At 45.5% G+C, this 17,121-nt stretch overlaps 1 protein-coding gene across 4 annotated transcripts in view; it reads right to left on the reverse strand.

Moving 5' to 3' along the window:
* The window catches only part of Epb41l4b (erythrocyte membrane protein band 4.1 like 4B), a 134,488-nt gene that overhangs the window by 27,388 nt on the left and 89,979 nt on the right, over nt 1–17,121 (reverse strand). For all 4 annotated transcript variants that reach the window (XM_046451463.2, XM_046451466.2, XM_046451462.2 and 1 more), the window contains exons 16-19: nt 12,006–12,211; nt 9,929–10,047; nt 5,463–5,576; nt 2,488–2,555 (exon numbers count right to left, since the gene is read on the reverse strand). In XM_046451463.2, the coding sequence (XP_046307419.1) occupies nt 2,488–2,555; nt 5,463–5,576; nt 9,929–10,047; nt 12,006–12,211 (507 nt within the window). The remainder of the gene's footprint in view (nt 1–2,487; nt 2,556–5,462; nt 5,577–9,928; nt 10,048–12,005; nt 12,212–17,121) is intronic.

The following is a 17,121-nucleotide window of genomic DNA, read 5'->3' on the forward strand; positions in this document are numbered from 1 at the left end:
AACAGGTAAAATGGATAAACTAAACTCAGTTTGACTTCCTTAAAAGTTTTACTTTTAATCTGCTAGCTATGTATTTTAAACATAGCACAGAACACATTTCAAGAAAATAAAGCTGAGTAGTATACTTTATGTGAAAAATGCATAACCAGAAGCCCACTAGCATTTACTCTAAAACATTTTAATTCTATGTACATATGAAAATGTTAAAACTTAAGTTTAACTTTATCTTTCCTCAGTCATTTATGCCTGACAGGTGGTAGGCCCTACTCAAAACAGTGATTTTTAAGGAAAAGTTTTAAATATTTTTGAAGTGATCATGACTAAATTCATTTTTTAAAATATATTTATTTTATTTATTTATTTTTATGTGGTGCTGAGGATCAAACTCAGTGACTTACATGTGGGAGGCAAGTGCTCTGCCTCTGAGCCACACATCCATCCTCAGCTCCACTAAATTCATTTATTAAAAGTCAGTAATGACTTTCTTTTGGGGACAGGGGAAGGCACCAAGGATTGAACTCAGGGGCTCTTGACTACTGAGACACATCCCCAGCCCTATTTTGTATTTTATTTAGAGACAGGGTCTCACTGGGTTGCTTAACACCTCGCCTTTGCTGAGGCTGGCTTTGAACTCATGATCCTCCTGCCTCAGCCTCCAGAGCCCCTGGGATGACAGGCATGCACCATCACACCCGACTGAATCACTAATGACTTTCTAGCACCAAAGGAGCATCTAAACAAATTGAGACCTTCAGCAAGGGACCTCAACAAGTCAATTAACATTTCTGAGCCTCTGTGTTTTCTTCTATCCAATGCCTAATTATTTGTGATCAGTATGTGGCTGGTGCCTAATAAATGTTTGCTGAGTAACTACAGGAATGAGCAAATGAGGACCTGAAGTCAGTGGCTTCTCAGGCTGGGAGCTCAGAGGAAGCTGAACATGGACCTTGGAAGATTTTAGCCTTGTAGGAGCTCAGACCTCTGCTTGGGTAGAATGGCTGATATCTGTGAAAGCTTTGCAGAGAAGTTTCCTCCTAACCACAGGGAGGCCAGACCAGCAAGGTGGGAGACAGTGTGGAGACCTGGCTGAATGTAGGGCACTGGAAATGCTGACAAGGGAGGTCCCAGTGACAAAGTAAGGGATGACAGGGGGCCACGTCACCAGGGGCCCAAGTCTGAGGTGTTTACTCTGAAGGCAATGGCAGTCTCTAAAGGCTTTAAGAAGGGGAGTGGCATAGTCAGGTGCAATTTGGAAAGGTGCTCAGAAGGGGACATGGGAGAAGGGAGGCCAGGGCATCTTAGAGTACTGTTGGGATAGTATCCAGGATGGGCAGTAACGAGGCCTGGGAGTCAGCAGGGATTATGATTCTGGAGAGGAAAGGATGGATGTGGCGGTAGTAGGAAAGCCACATTGATAGGATGTGGTGGCCAACTAGGTGAGGGGATGAGGCAGGAGGTTTTCAGGCCAGGGTAAGGAGAAGGGAAAGTCATCAAGATGGGAAAACAGGTGGAGGATGATGGAGGAGGGTGGAAAGAGATGAACTGAATTTTTGGAATGTCCAGAGGGTAAGGTGTCTCTGGTGGAAGACAGATTTATACCAAGAACATAGGTTGGAAATCATAAGGTGATAAAAAGGAATGTTAACTTTTTAAAAAATATATATTTTTAGTTTAAGATGGACTCAGTACCTTTATTTGGTTTATTTAGTTTTTTTATGTGGTGCTGGGGATCGAAACCAGTGTCCCATGCATGCTGGGCTAGCGCTCTACCACTGAGCCACAACCCCAGCCCAGAATGTTAAATTTTTTTTTAAAAAAATATATATATTTTTTGTTGTCAATGGACCTTTATTTTATTTATTTATATGTGGTGCTGAGAATTGAACCCAGTGCCTCACACCTGCTAGGCAAGCGTTCTACCACTGAGCAACTACCCCAGCCCCGGAATATTAACTTTTACTTTGGGCATCAAGCGAGTAGTTCTATACACCTGAGCTGTTTGTTAAATTGCTGACTCTGTCCCCATCAGCATCCCCCCCCCCAATAGGATCTGAAGGCCCTGGAGTTGGACTCAAAAGTCTGTGCCTTTAACAAGAGACGATGGAGTTGTCCTTGGACATTTTGGGGGGAAACTCTACCCTAGGGAGCCCCTACAGATGTTAGTAGACAACAGGCTGGTAATGAAGCTGCCACGATCCATAGGTTGCTACTGATCTGGGCACATGACAAGGTCATAACTCTATGTTATGAGACAACCCAAGTGTCTAAAATTCTTTGTTGGTATAGCAGGTAGTGATATTAATTCTGAGACTCAGCAGCAGTTGTTTGAGGTGGGTCTTTGAGGTTCACATTCCCTTAGTTTCATTTTCCCTCTCTGATGGAAATTATCAGCTAATTCATAGCATGACATAACATGTCAGCAATGTTTTGAAGATAATGTTGGCTACACCGAGTGTCATCTCCCCGTTCAAACAAGAAGCAACAGACCTTACATTAGTGTCCTGAAGACTGGATTTCTTATTGATATTTACAAATGTCGATTCCTCTTTTCCAATCTGTAAGACAAAACGGGTTAGTCCAAACTGAATCTCTTGGCATGCAAAAATGTTTTCAAGTCTTCCACAATCTAAGGATTATAGAAATGTGAAGGTGGACCAAAGAGCGAATTCATCATGTATTCAGTCAATAGCAAACCTTGTTATGGTATTTATGTAAGTTTACAGAAATGTGTTTTCTTGAGTCATTCTCCTCCATGGGGATTAAGACATAATTATTCAAATGCAATCAATTATTGTATTCCTACTTTTATTGAACACCTGCTACGTGCCAGCTCATGCTTGAATGAGAAAGGGATGGTGTGGGAAAAGCCAAACCCACAACTGGCTCACCTCACAGTTTAGATCGGGAATAATTACCAGCTGTATGCTCACACAGCCTTACAGTTTACAAAGGGATCTGGAATCTGTTCTTTCACATCAGTGGAACAAGCCTGGGAGGAATTACATCATTTGATTTTGACAGAAGCCTTGTCTTCTTCCCTCTGGTGAGTTCCAAAGAATGACAGGGGAGGAAGGGACACCCACTCAGCCTGCCAGGCCAGCAGAACGCACAGTGCTCGATGACAGACACAGCCCTCATGCTTGTCACAGCACACAGAGCTGCGCCTCTGTTCTAAGCATACAGTGAGTGGTACTGCTCGGACCCTGGCTCAGAGGGCACTGACCGGTTGGCCTGCATGGGTGCCAAACACATTCATCCCTGGCTCCCTGTTGGAACTCGATTCTTTTCCTTACACCCTTGCTCTACATGGAGGCCAAGAGGGAATTCAGACCTAACTCTCTGGGGGGATGCACAACCCTTTCCCCACAGCCCCTCGGGACACTCTAAGCCAGGGGTTCTTAAGGCAGGTCCCTGTTTTCCCGTGAACACTCAGCAGCATCTCCCGTTCTATGATAATAGTGGGAACTGTTTCACAAAGTGTTCTGAGACCAATCAGGTGTGAAGGAAACTAAAACAGGTTTCTTTGCTGCAGGACTTCTCAGAACCTATTAGAAGATGTGTGCATTGGGACTGTTTCAGGGGATTTAGTGAGCAGAATTTCCAGAACAATCAGGAAGCCTCCTGGAGGGCTGGTGCACCTTATAACATCTTGGGGAACGCTGCTCTGAAATTACTGAGTTCTCATCTCACTCTCTCCTCCTTTCCTCCTTTCATGCCCTTCCACCCTGTCTGTGGCTAGGGCACTCTCTTTTCTTCATATCTGTTTCTCATCTTTTTCTATATTTTGCAGAATGAAAAGTTTACAACACACTGTACTTCCTCACTGGTGCAGAAACATGGGTCCTCCTCGGATGGTGTGAGCAGAATGGGGCCACTGGGCACATGATAGAGCTTTCTAGAGTGGATCAAAGCAGCTTTGTAAACTTGGAATATGTCAGTATTATTTGTTCCACGACAGTATAAAAATGGCATACTCTAAAATGATGAAGATAGCTGGATTAAGACAAAGGTAATGTGTGACTATAACTTTAATATCTAACATGCAATGAGAAGAAGGTCAACATGGTCATCCTATAAAAAGTGCTACCACTGTTACCTACAATCAGAGCCCCTGACAACTTCATCACGCCCGATCTGTAGTAATTATTGTCAATATCCACACAATGGTAGGGCAAGGCATTGTGTTGGGTACTGGGTACTTTACACAGATGGTCTCATTCAGTCTTCACAGTAACCTAAGGTGGTTAGATACCATTTTCCTCATTTTACACCTGAGAAAAACCGAGGCTCAGATTAATGAACAAGTTTAAGGTGATGCTGCTGAAACATGGTAGACTGATTTGAACCCAGGCCACCTGACTTTGAAACTTATATTCTCTACCTTACTGCTTCCTGTTTGGATCACAGTTCCCAAATAAGAAGAAATTCTGTAAGCCCTTTCTGGGTTTTCATGGTATGTTCTGGAAGGATCTAAATTACTCAGATTGCTAAATAAATGGAAATAATAATATAAGAGATTACTAAATATTGCTTTGTCCTCAGCAACACAGGCATAAATATTAAGTTCATGAGTGAGCTCACGGACAACTGTAGCTTTTCATATACTGGTTCCAGGGCAGGGATGACAAATGGATTTCTACTTGAGTGACAACCTTGTTGACTGGTATCTCCTTGGAAGACCTTTTGTATAGAAGATAATCCTGAGGCTGCATTTAGGGTCACAGGGTGTGTGGTGATCACTGCATATAACCAGTGAGGTCTGTTAGGGGTGCTAGTGGTGGGTAACGAGAGTTATGGAACTGTCGTCTCTCATCTCCAGCTTGTCCTCCGCACCTCTACTTGGTGGACCTGAGGCAGAACCAGCAAATTCAGTAACTGCTTTCCCAGTTGGCTTCAGGATAGGACATGTCAATAGGGGGCGCTAGTGGGGCAGAACTTGCTCTTTTCTGTTTGTTTCTAGCTTCCTTGAGTCACCCCATCCTGGCTGCTTCACCTGGGCAGTGGCAGTTCCTCCAGGCCACATGGGTTTCTTACTCCAGCTCAGAGACACCAGCACTGGCTGCTGGGACCCTTACTAAGAAATCCAAATTTCATCTGCGTGTCCCTGGGCCATGGAGCTGGAAAGTGCTTCCTTGCAGTTTCTCTTTCTAGTTCCTGAGAATAGTGTGACTCCGAGTGTGGCCCCAGGAGCTGGTTGGAAATGCCTATTTCCTCAGCCCGACCCTGACCTGCTGAATCCATGGGGCTGGGCCAGCTCTCCTGAGGACTCACACATACCTAATTAATAACTGGATATCAGTTAAGAATTCTTGCTACTAAAGTTTCAGTTCACCTACCAAGGCATGATTCCTATCTCCAGTCTGGACCCCAACTGACGTGGTGTCTGGGTCCCTCCCGATGGTGTGGAGGAAGTCCGTAACCTGAACGCAAGGGAGCCAGGCTCCCCATACCTGGGCACTCACCCGGGAAGCGTTCTCCAGCTGCGCTTTCAGAATGTTGCACTTCACGTGATCTGCCACGGGCGAGGGCAACAGGGGTGTCTGAAGAGTCTTCTCAGAGACCTTCTTTTCCTCGGCCTGAAACAAATCAAAATCCAGATGATGGATTGTAAGCAGAAAACAAAACATGCACGTTAACTTTCCCAATGGCTGCGACTGCACAGAATACAGATCCAAGTATCCAGGCAAATGTGCCACCAGCTCCATGCATCTGTGCCCCAGGTTCACTCATCCTCTTATGAGGGAGGGAGAAGACACATCAGGAGCTGGGAGCGAGGCCTGAGAAGGTGAGGAAGGGGATCATCAGGGGTCAGGCGGCAAGAGCCTGTGGCAGAACCGGGCTAGGGCTTCAACTTCTCTATTCATTCTCCCCACAATCGCAAGTCTGACACAGAAAGCCAACACTGTGACTTGTAGGGTCAAGGGAAAGAGTGCAAAATATCTGTGGATGTTTTTACAATAAATCTTGCTAAAAACTGGTGTGTGTGTATGTGTGTTTTGCTGGGGACTGAACCCAAGGCCTTGTGCATACTAAGCAAGTGCCCTACCACTGAGCTAAATCTCCAGTCCTAAAACTGTGATTCTTAACAAGGAATTTGTATCTATATTCCTTTTTTGGAGGGGGCTGGAAATTGAACCCAGGGATAATCACATGCTCTACCATTCAACTACACCCCCAGCCCCTGTTACAGTATTGCAGAGCATCTTGGAAATTGGTACCACCTTCACTCTTTTTACCATCTCCCGAGTGTTAACTGAACATGTACCTAAAATTCCTGTGATCCCAGGGCACCCTGGGACAAATATTCATATTTGAACTATGCTCAAAGCAATGATATCTTTGAAATCTTAGGCTTTGTAACTCTTCTATGTATTATTATAGACATGATGACATTTCCATAATAATTAAAATAAAAAGCACTTATCCACATGGGTAATCCCAACTCATCTTTAATGGTACACACACCACTTTTGGGAAATAATGTCTTATTGCTAACTGTACTATCATGGCCATTGCATACCCCAGCACTAATATGGTGCTTGATGCAGAGTAGGTGTCCATTAAACACCTACTGAGGACAATTATGATGATATACAGTTATCATCAGAAGAGATATGCATTTAATAAGAAAGCACAAAACCACATGATTGCCAGAGGCAATCCAGCAATACCAATATCATGTCAGCCATCCTGTACGAGGGCAAGAAGGAGATGTTCTAAAGCCCTCAAGTTCTTCATGTCCCCAAATTATTTGGTCACTAATTTGAAAGTCCTCTTGAGCACCTTGGTACTCTTAGTAGCAATATTATAAAAGCCATAGAGGCAGCACAAGGCAATTGGCTGATGGACACCACTTGACAAAGAAAAGAGGACATAGTATACAGGTTCCCAGGGGGACCGCCAGACACACAGAGGAGCGTTTGTGAGAGCAAGCAGCAATTTCACATAATGCCAGAACAGGCAGAGGCAAAAAACCCAGATCTGCTCCTCAGCTTTGCCTTCTTTTAGTACTATTTAAAAAGAGAGTGAGGTTGCTAGGGGTGTAGCTCAGTAGTGAAGAGTGTTCTCTAGTGTGTGCAAAGCCCTGGGTTCGTTTCCCACCAGTGCATGCATGTACACACACACACACACACACACACGATGATAGTGATGATAAAAAGAAAAATAACTCCAGTGGGTAACATTTACTGAGAGCTTACTATGAGTCAGCTGTTGACTATAAATTTCATATGCATGTCTCACTTAATCCTCTCATTTGTTCCACCCATTTGGAAGTAGGTACAAGTATTATCCTCCCCACTTTTATAAAAGGTGAAGGATTTATATGATATAAACAGAAACCAGAGAATTAATATCCTCATTTTATATATGAGAAAAACAAAGCAGAGAGATGGGAAGTGACTTGTCCAAGATCACACAGGAGATAAGCAGAAGGGCCAACATTCGCATTCAGGAACAGTGGCTTTGGTAGACGCAGCCCAGAGCTCCTAACCACACCACCATACTGCTCCCCTTGCCTTCTCTGACTCAGTCTCTCTCTCTCTCTTTTTTAAGAAATGTCTTTCAGTTGTCGGTGGACCTTTATTTTTTATCTATCTATCTATCTATATGCAGTGCTGAGAATCGAACCCAGTTCCTCACACATGCTAGGCAAGTGCTCTACCACTGACCTACAACCCCAGCCCATCTCTCATTCTCTTTATTCACAAGATTTTCAGGATGTTCAAGTAAGGAAAAAAATTTTTTAAGATACAAATGACACTTTCATGTCAGATTCTTTGGTTAGAAAAGAAAATATAACAAAAAGTTACTTTGGATGGGAGGACAGTAATGACCCTAAGCCATCTAGTTGTGCTTGAAGAACTGGCTCTTTTGACTAGATTCATTATCCTGAGGGACTTAAGTTTTCTCCTTTAGGCAGATCACTAACTTATTTATAACTTGTATTTTAAAAGGTAGGATTTGTAGCATAGACTTTGGATAATTTATCTTGTGTTTATAAATCCTGTTATGTAAAGATATCTGTTCCATATTAAATGGATGTTTTCATTGATATGTGAAGAGTTAATTTTTTAATTAGGTTTAATTTTTCTGGAATAATATAGGAATGAAATTAGTTATTAAGCCCATCTGAGGTTTTTTGACAATTGCTTGAGGGAATGTGGTTATACTGACAGTAATGACCGAAGACCTACTTAAAGAAACGAAATGCTGCTAAAATAAGAAGAGAACAGCAATTCAGCAACGATTTCCCCCCAGAACTTTGGAATTCTAAATTACTTTTTTGGACATAAAATTCATGCCATCTCATTCCTGTCCCATCTGGATGAAGCAAGAGCAATAATGTTCAGCTTTACGAATTGACTCAGGTAAAGGCCGACATAAATTTTGGAAATTTTGTGAAACATTATATAATTTTTTTTTTTGTTTCAAAGGCATTTCTCTCCAGGCATGGTGGTACATGACTGTAATCCTAGCTACTGAGGAGGCCAAAGCAGGAGGATCACAAGTTCAAAGCCAACCTAGGCAACTTAGTGAGACCCTGGGGGGAAAACAAAATAAAAAGGTCTGGGAGTGTAACTCAGTGGTAGAGCACCCGTGGGACAATCCCCAGTACCCCCCAACACACACACACACACACACACAGAAAAAGGCATTTCTATGGGAGATCACAAAACAACAGGTCCAGTCTGGAGGAAGGTCCCAGAATGTTGTGCTTTCTGTGTTCTGAATTATCATACTTGATATTTTATGTTCAGCTTGAATCGTGGAAAGACACTTTATGGTTAAATATTTCAAAATACACAAATGGATGCCAATTGGGCCTTTGGATTATTATAGTTGGAAATAGGCCATCTGTTGGAAGATGTCATCTGGGAATAAAGAAATGATCAGATGCATATTTAAATTGTTGATACAAATTGTTTACACATTGGAAATCTGATGACATTCATATTCCTGTGATAATTCTGGGTGTGACTTTGGAACCGAGTAGTGAAAATGACTTCTCATCATTAAATAATCCCAGGGGGTCATCTAAGAACAAACAGAAGATGCTCCATCTTTAAGGTTGGGGGAAAAAAAACTTTAAAAGTCATCCAAGCCAGTGTTCCCAATTGTGATATCATGCTATCAAGTGAGGTCTATTGCAAGAAATGCTCTATTGATGACAAAGAATCATAGTGTGAAATAATATGCTATGTTCATAGGTTGGGACAGCGTCAGAGTTACCTGGATAATCGCTTTGACCTAGGTTTCTTGCTTACTAATCTTCCTTTCTTTCCTGTTCTCTTCTTTTTTTGATGCTGGGGATTGAACCCAGGGCCTTGTGTGTGCTAAGCATGAGCTCTCCTCTGAGCTACACTCCCAGCCCCCTAATGTATTTCTCTGAATGGAGGATAAAAAAGGGAAGTTATAATAAGTTATAGCTGAGCTACAGGGCAATGCTCTGTAATGCACAGATGTTCCAGATATGCCTTGACCCAGAGCAAGCCACTGTCCCCATTATCCTACCAATGGTCATGGCAACTACAAATGGCTATTGCACTTGTGAGTTCTCTGCTGTTCAATATGCTGTATTTCACTGCAAAATAGTTCTAGATTTTGTCCAACTCTGGGTAAGCCCGTATTCAACCCATTTATCATGTGTATTGTTGAAGAAAAGTTGAAAACCAAGAGATTAAGAAGAGGGAGAAGATCAATCCAGGGGGAACATGATCTATTGGGCAATGCCCAGCCCTGTAATTCACCCAGCAAGACGGTAAGTGAAGTTTTGCTCCTAAAAGACAGCCTGAGCCGAAAAGTCAAGAAAGATGGTAGAAGTCCCTCCAGGCACTGGCATTTGGTTTAACAGGCAGGCCGCGTTAACAGGCCCAGGTCTGGTATGAGCACCAAGTCCATGTTCATGCAGAGCCCCGGGCGCTGGCACCTTGTTAATGTTGATATGCAGAGTGGGCCAGGGTCCAGCAGCCTTCACTGTCTCCAGCTCCAGCTTCTTCAGATGGGCAGCAGCATCACTGAACAGAGCAGGTGGTCCAGGACTCAGTTCTACACAGCAGCCGGGGAAAATGAATAAGGATGGGTCAAAGGAGAGACAGCTATAGAGGCTAAGGGACACTCGCCAGATCCTGGCCCCCAGCACCCTGTTTGCCTGCCTCCTTGTCTTCTTGCTTGATGGGTTGTGAGAATATCTGAGGTCACGGTTTCAAGGTCTAACTCCGCCCCCATCAGCTCCATGAGCTGGGTGGGCCTGGCTAAAGTGCTTTACCTTTCTGAGCCTCGGAGTCATTTTTAAATAAAAATAAAATTATTTACCTTGTAGGGTTGCTGTGAACATTAAGTGAGTTTTTATTCATATACAAGTGTTTTAAAAGTGAAAAAGCTCTATGCAAACTAGAAAGATTAGTATTCAGTCTAAGAGACACAAAAATGTGCCCTTAAAAGCCATGTTATGTTTCTAAAATCAAATCCACTGACTTTGATTTTTTTGTACCACTGGGGATTAGTTGGCCACCTTTTCTACCTTTAGCTTGAATTTACTCACTGATATATTAAATATTCATTACAAAGTAAAACTTGTCCTAATAGTCAATTGGGATCTAGGAAGCCGAAAGAAAAGAGATGCATGAGACACAATTCTGGTCTAAAGGGAGAGACAGAGACATGCACAGATACTTCAAATAAAAAGCAGCAAAAGTCATAATTAGTGATAGGAACGAGAGAGAAGGCACTCCAAAGCCTGGATTGGTGATAAAGAACGATTCACGGATAACATTTGAGCTGGTTCCTGAGGGATGCATAGGACTTCACCAGGACAGAGAAAAGCCTTCTAGGAAGAGGCAACAAGTGCAAGGGACAGAGCTGGCACAGCATTCGGTGAGAGGAGAGGCGCTCTGTGTAGCCAGAGTGAGCTAAGGAGTCGGGGAGGCTGGAGACCTTGGCAGGAGCCAGGTTATGAAGGTCTGTGTGTGGCCAGGCTCAGCAGGGTGGCCTTCATCCCAGGACAGTGAACTCCTGCAAGGCCTTAAGGCATCTGGATAGAGCCATCTGGTGAAAGTAGATTTGGCAGCTTTTTCAGGGAGGCTGGAGGAGGTGCCCATCGGGAGGTTGCCACGATTACCCAGATATAAGATGAGGCAGGGATTCGGCATAGGCAGCCGGGGCAGCCATGAGGGCACAGAGCTTAGTCTTCACACAAGTGGGTTATGAGTACCCATATCCAGCTCAGTCAACCCAGAATTGCTTTCTGTGGTCAATGAAGGAGAGGATCGTGGTGTTTTACCGGCTCCCAGGCTCATGCCATGCTGGGGCTGGAAGAGCCCTTGGTTCTCATCTCCTCACCTCCACCCCATCCCCAGAAGAGGAAATCAAGGCACCGTGAGGGACCCCGCCCTACAGCAGGAACCAGAGCCAACACCACCTGACTCTGCCTTAGCACCAGATGGAGAACCAGTCCTTTCCCCCAGTTCACCAGAGGCAAATTCCTTGCTAAAATAAAAGACAATTTCTAAAAAAAAAAAAATAAAAATAAAATAGCAGACATACAAAACCCAAGCCTGCGGGTTAAAATTAGATGGGAGAGAGAGAACCTCACTCTGTCGTTGTATTACTAACGGAGTTCTGATGGGGACCCGCATCAGTGGTCCACCTGACACCACCTTGTTCTCAGAAGTCCCATGTCAGAAAGTGGGCAGGACAGGTTTCCCTGGAATTAGGACAGTGGCAATTCCAGCCACCACCTCCCTGCCCTCTTTCTCCTTCCTATTGCTTGAGCCAGGGCTGGATACTGTATCCGCAGAGGACTGGGGACAATGGCTACCCTGTAATGACACTGGAGACTATGACTCCCAAGTGCCCCTACCTAAAGGCATCAGGCTCTTCTCTGTCCCCATCCAAACCCAGTAACCAGCATAGCATCACCTCCAGTGTTGCCTGGGAAGGGTCTGCCTTGAGCTGCTAGAGAAGCCACTCCTGCCAGCAGGAGTCCCCCTCCTCCCCCAACTCACTTGTGAGGGACTTGCTGCTGGAGTTCGGGGACCTCAAGGGCCCCTCCTTGTTCTCCAGGGTCAGTGACAGGCCGTAGTTGGAGTGGTGCTGGTGTTGGCGGTGATGCCGTCCCGAAGCCTTGGGGGGGAACGGGGTGCCCCCGTTCTCCTCGATGCCAAAGGGCAGCCGGTCCGAGGGGCTGAGCACAGGGGAGGGGAGCGGGTAGCTGTGGTGGCGACAGAGTCAGGATTTAGAAAAGCAAAACATCTTGATCATCCGGTAGGTTTCGAAAGATGATCTTTAAGCGTCAAATACCAAAGAGAAACGGGTTCAACACATAAGATTCCTGCTTAAAATGGGAGGTCATGGGCATTGTATGGAGGGCGAGGTGGAAATCTGCATAGATCAGAGACCTTCTTCCTTGGACCTTAAAAAATTCTTGATTTGGATCCTGGGGTGGTAGCTCAATGGCAGCGTGCTTGCCTGGCACGTATGAGGCACTGGGTTCGACTCTTAGCACCCCATAAAAATAAATAAATAAAGCTATTGTGTCCATCTACAGCTAAAAAATATTTTTTTAAAAAAATTCTTAATTTTGAAATGGAATGAAAACATTGCTATATTTTAGAGGCATTCTCTAAATGGAAGACATGACAACTATAATAAAATGTTAAATGATCCTAGAAGATCATGTTACAAACTAGAAGTTCCTCTCCACCCTGCCCAGCACATTGAAAGCCCAATATTGTCACACTTTTTGATTCCAATGGCTCCTCTCTGTGTTTACCAATATTTTCCTGTTCAAAGCCCCTTCATCCCCCACCTAGACTCCTGGACAAGATTCTCTCCCACCCTAGACTCCCTCCTTCAGTCCCTCCCCCACAGAGAAGTTTCCAGAATGGTATTCTAATTATCTTCCAGAGGAGGACGCTCTTCCTGGGGGAGCTGGAATACATCTCATCTTCACCCTTTCAGGACAGAAATCCCCCTTGGAAATCCAAGGAACCCCACAGACCTTCCCTGCAGATGCAAAGTTCCCCAGGACTCCAGGGCTGCTGGAACTGTCTGGGGACTCGTTAAGAGCTAGGCTGGCAGGAGAGGATGCACACTACTTTACACAGCACTTGTGGCCTCCAGGAACCTTGCCCCCTCCTCTTGCAGCCCCATCTCTAGCAACGTCCCTTCTACACACTAACCCCTTCCATCCTGAGCATCCCTCATCTCTCAACAGGCTGAGATGCCCCTTCCTTTGGAAAGATTTCCATTAAGAGCTGGCTGAGCTGTGATCCCGCCTCACACTGCCAGGCGGGCTCACCCCGCCTTCTGCTGTCCAGATTCCAGCGCCCACTACCTTCTCTCTGCCTTCAAGGGGCTCACGGTCCAAGTACCCTACAACTCTGTGTTTCAGGAACTTGCGATCATACTACACCAACGGCAGAAGTTGGGAGAGCAGAAGTAGAGACAGTTAACTCCTTTGCAGAGGGGAAGGTGTCACAAGGGAGGGAACATCCAGGGGGAGACGGTAAAGCTTTAGGGGCCATTTCTGAAATGTAATCCTCTTTCTTACAGGAGACCCCATTCTTCATGGGGTCTTTCCCCCTCAGGGTTGGGCCTGAGACTTGATTCCAGCCTATCCAGCTGGAATCTTCCATCCTAGTTCTGGGGTGTGACCCAATCAGAGACCATTAGAGTTGACCCTAAAATTTAACATACAAAATCCAAAAGACAGGGTCTCTCTCTCTCTCTTTGTGAGAGTCAAGCAGGGCCTTTTGGTGACTTCTCTGGGCCCTAAGCACTTCTGCCTTTTGTCCCTTCTTTATTAAAAAAAATTAAAAAATTGTATTTCATGGCAATGTTCATATAAAAGTATGTTAAACATTTTCTCCAACTAAAAGTTCATTTCTATTTTAAAAGAAATTAAAACCTATTTGTGAGCTTATAAAGTACTGTGGACCTAAGGCTCTGTGCCCACAGTGTAGAGAACACACTAGCCATGACCATAAGGATGATGTACACTGAGGCTTCTTGTGACCATCATCCCTGGACATAAAGCAGAAGTATCTGTGGGAATGAGGTCAATGAAGGGAGAAATGATGAGCAGAGGTTAAAAGCAGATGGAGCAAGAATAAGTAATGGTATTATTTGAGTGCCTAGATCCTGCACACCTGAAACCCCTACTACCACGAACCTTTTCAATGACAAGGTTCAGAAAATGCACTGATTGAGGTGGCTGTGTTTCTCCCATTTATAAACCACGTTATCAATTGGTGCTGGTGTTGGGTTCTTTGTTTTGCTCTGTGTGTGTGTGTGTGTGTGTGTGTGTGTGTGAGAGAGAGAGAGAGAGAGAGAGAGAGAAGAGGGAGTGAGGAGGAGAACAGCAGGGGTCAAGACTAAGAAGACAAGGGGGCTAGTTAGGAAGAGAGAAGGGGCCAGGCCACCATCAGGGCAGTGATGCCTGGTGGAAAGTCTGTGGGCTGCTGTCTGGGATATTCAGACAGGGTGTGAGCAGGCTTGCAGGCCTGTCACCTTGGGTCACTGGGGGAAGGAGGAGACCTCTGCTGCAGAGGTAGGAGGTTCCCAGCAGAAATGGCACCGGTGGTCCCCCACAGTGCCATGAGAGCTGGGTTTCTGATGTACCCCAACTGTCCCCTGAAGACTTAGCTCAAGCACAATCCTACATTGAGTGTGTGCCCTTAAGGATGTGGACAATGATGTGGTTTGGCTTTGGGGGTCATGCTCCATCCCCCATCTCTTTCCAACCTGAAAGGTCCAGGGTATCCACCCTCCCGTGGAAGCAGGAATGGGACAGAAAAAGGAGCACGAGGTGGAGCTGGAATACATGGGCCTGAGTCTTGGTCCTGCCTCAACCTGGCAGGGGAACCCCTGGGTGGCTGCTCGCGCGGGACCCCACTTCCCCCATCTGTAACATGAGGCAGGTTAGGCGACTTCTGGCAAACTTCCAGATCTGAGAATCACTCTTTCTCCCAATTATCTATCTAGTACCAGCCACATCCCAGGTACCGGGCTACCTGTTTTATGTAAAACAGCACACGTGATAGGTGTAGAGGCCTTTGCTGGACACGCAGTAGTGCGCCACAAGTCTTGGAGAAAGGAAGAGAGGAGAGAAGGAACCAAGGGTGGGTGGAGGGAGGGGGGAGGGGGAGAGGATGGACCAAAGAAGTTGGAGAGCTGGGATTGGACGACAGCTCCGTGGAGTCCAAATCCTACTAACATTATTTTCCTGTCTCCTAATTATGTTGAAAAATAATATTTACCCTCAAGAGAGAGGTACAGAGACTGGGAGCTCAGAAGACAGAAAATGCCCTTTGCCCTGAAGGACTTCAGGCTCATCTCGCCTCTGCCCTTCTTTCTGGGCCACTGCCAGCCCATTAAAGGTCTGAGTGGGCAGTGCCATGGTCTAGGCAGGGGGACAGATCAGAGACACACTGAGAGGAAGAGAGGGACAGGATATGGGTACTGGCTGGATTTGAGAAAGAGAACATGGAGACAGGGAGGGGTGAGGACACCCTAAATATTTTTTAGCCTCGAAGACCAGGCACATGGCATGTCATTAATAGGAAGAAAAAAAGGTGGCGGATGAGGGCTACTTTGACATGCTTGAGCTTCAAATGAGTTATAGTGAGTGTGAGAATGAACGCCCAAAGGAAAAGATGTCTTGCCGCAGAGATCTGGCACACGTTCAGGCTGGAAGTGGAGTTGGAAAGCTTTGACTAAGCGTTTCAGAAAGATGGCAAATAGACACCACTTCTGATGCCAGCTCCGATTGATCCTCACCCTCTGCCTAGAGTACAAGATGCAGAGGGATTCTGGGATTATGCCCAGCTCAGGAGGAGAGTGCTGTGATTGATTAGTGATGCCTGTCAAGGACTTGGAAAAGCACCTCGGTGTCACATACTTGTCTTTCCAAGTTAAAAGTGCGTGCCTTTTCATTTCAAGGAAACTCAGACCAAAGGGTCAAATAGTAAAGTGCAGGGGGTAAGAAACTGCATTTAATAACGTTTCAAGTCAAAGGTGCATGGGTGACTTTCCTCTTACTGCAACTCTAGGGGGTAGACTCAGAAAGAGAGAAATGGAAAGAGGAACAGATGAGTGTCGGAAGCTGCCTGAGGCTGGACCCAGAAATGTGGTCAGGCTAAGTGTGTCTGGAAGAGCAAAGGTTCCTAAACAGTTAGTGACCTGAGAGTGTCCTCAGCTCATACATATGGAGGAACATCCTAAGATACCTAACATGGAGTCTCAAGGGGCTGTGGGTCCATTAAGGAAATTTCTCATGGACTCATTGAAACTCCTCGAGTTGCCATTCACATAGACCATGGTGTAATTGAGTGGCCATGACGTTGTGCGTCTGCCTGTTCATACAGTCTGAAGAGAAGGTCAAGCCCACCCTAGAAGGTCCAAGAGCATGTAGCAGCCCATGAGCCTCAGGGATGTTGGCTAAGGCTCAGGAGATTGCCAGCTCCATGTCCACCATCACCAGAGACAGGCTCATGAGGCTCTGACATTCTGGAAAGGAGGTCACAGATCGTGGCTTCAGAGTGGGTGGCAAAGGTGGGATATGTAGGCTTTGGCCTCTGCTTCCCTGAGCTGACAGGGGAAGGGACCGTGGTGGAAGATGGGGGCTGTTATGTGCTATGTGCCTGTCCTGTGCTAAGCACCTCAACTTCCACACCATCCTGCGGGGACGCTGCTGTTGCCTCATTTGACACTGGAGCTTAGCAAAGATGAATAATGTGGCCTGTTGGAACTGCAAGGGAGTACTGAACCTTATATAATTTATTCTCTTGCCTTTTCTCAGGGGAAGACCCAGCTCTCATTCTGTCTCCAACTCTGGAGAAGCTGGTGTTCCCAGTGGGCCAGTGTCCTAGGGGACGTCATTGACTGTATTGGGGAAGGCACAGCTCTACAGAACCGGCTGGTTGAGAGGTTCTTGCTGACCTACTTAATCCCATACATGCTTCCAACTAGAGCCTCTCCCATCCTGGTCTCTGGGATCCCAGCCTGCCCAAAACATGGTGCTCTATCAAAATGCACTGCCTCCCGGAATTAGGGAAACCAAGATAGGGGGAGGGTCTCAAGCTGGGATACAAAAACAAGGCTTTCTCTTGAAAACAAGAT

This window comes from Marmota monax, unplaced genomic scaffold, assembly GCF_021218885.2.
Source record: "Marmota monax isolate L192 unplaced genomic scaffold, Marmota_monax_Labrador192_F-V1.1 WCK01_AAM20220418_F8-fsc00020, whole genome shotgun sequence".
NCBI classification, from domain to species: Eukaryota; Metazoa; Chordata; class Mammalia; order Rodentia; family Sciuridae; genus Marmota; species Marmota monax.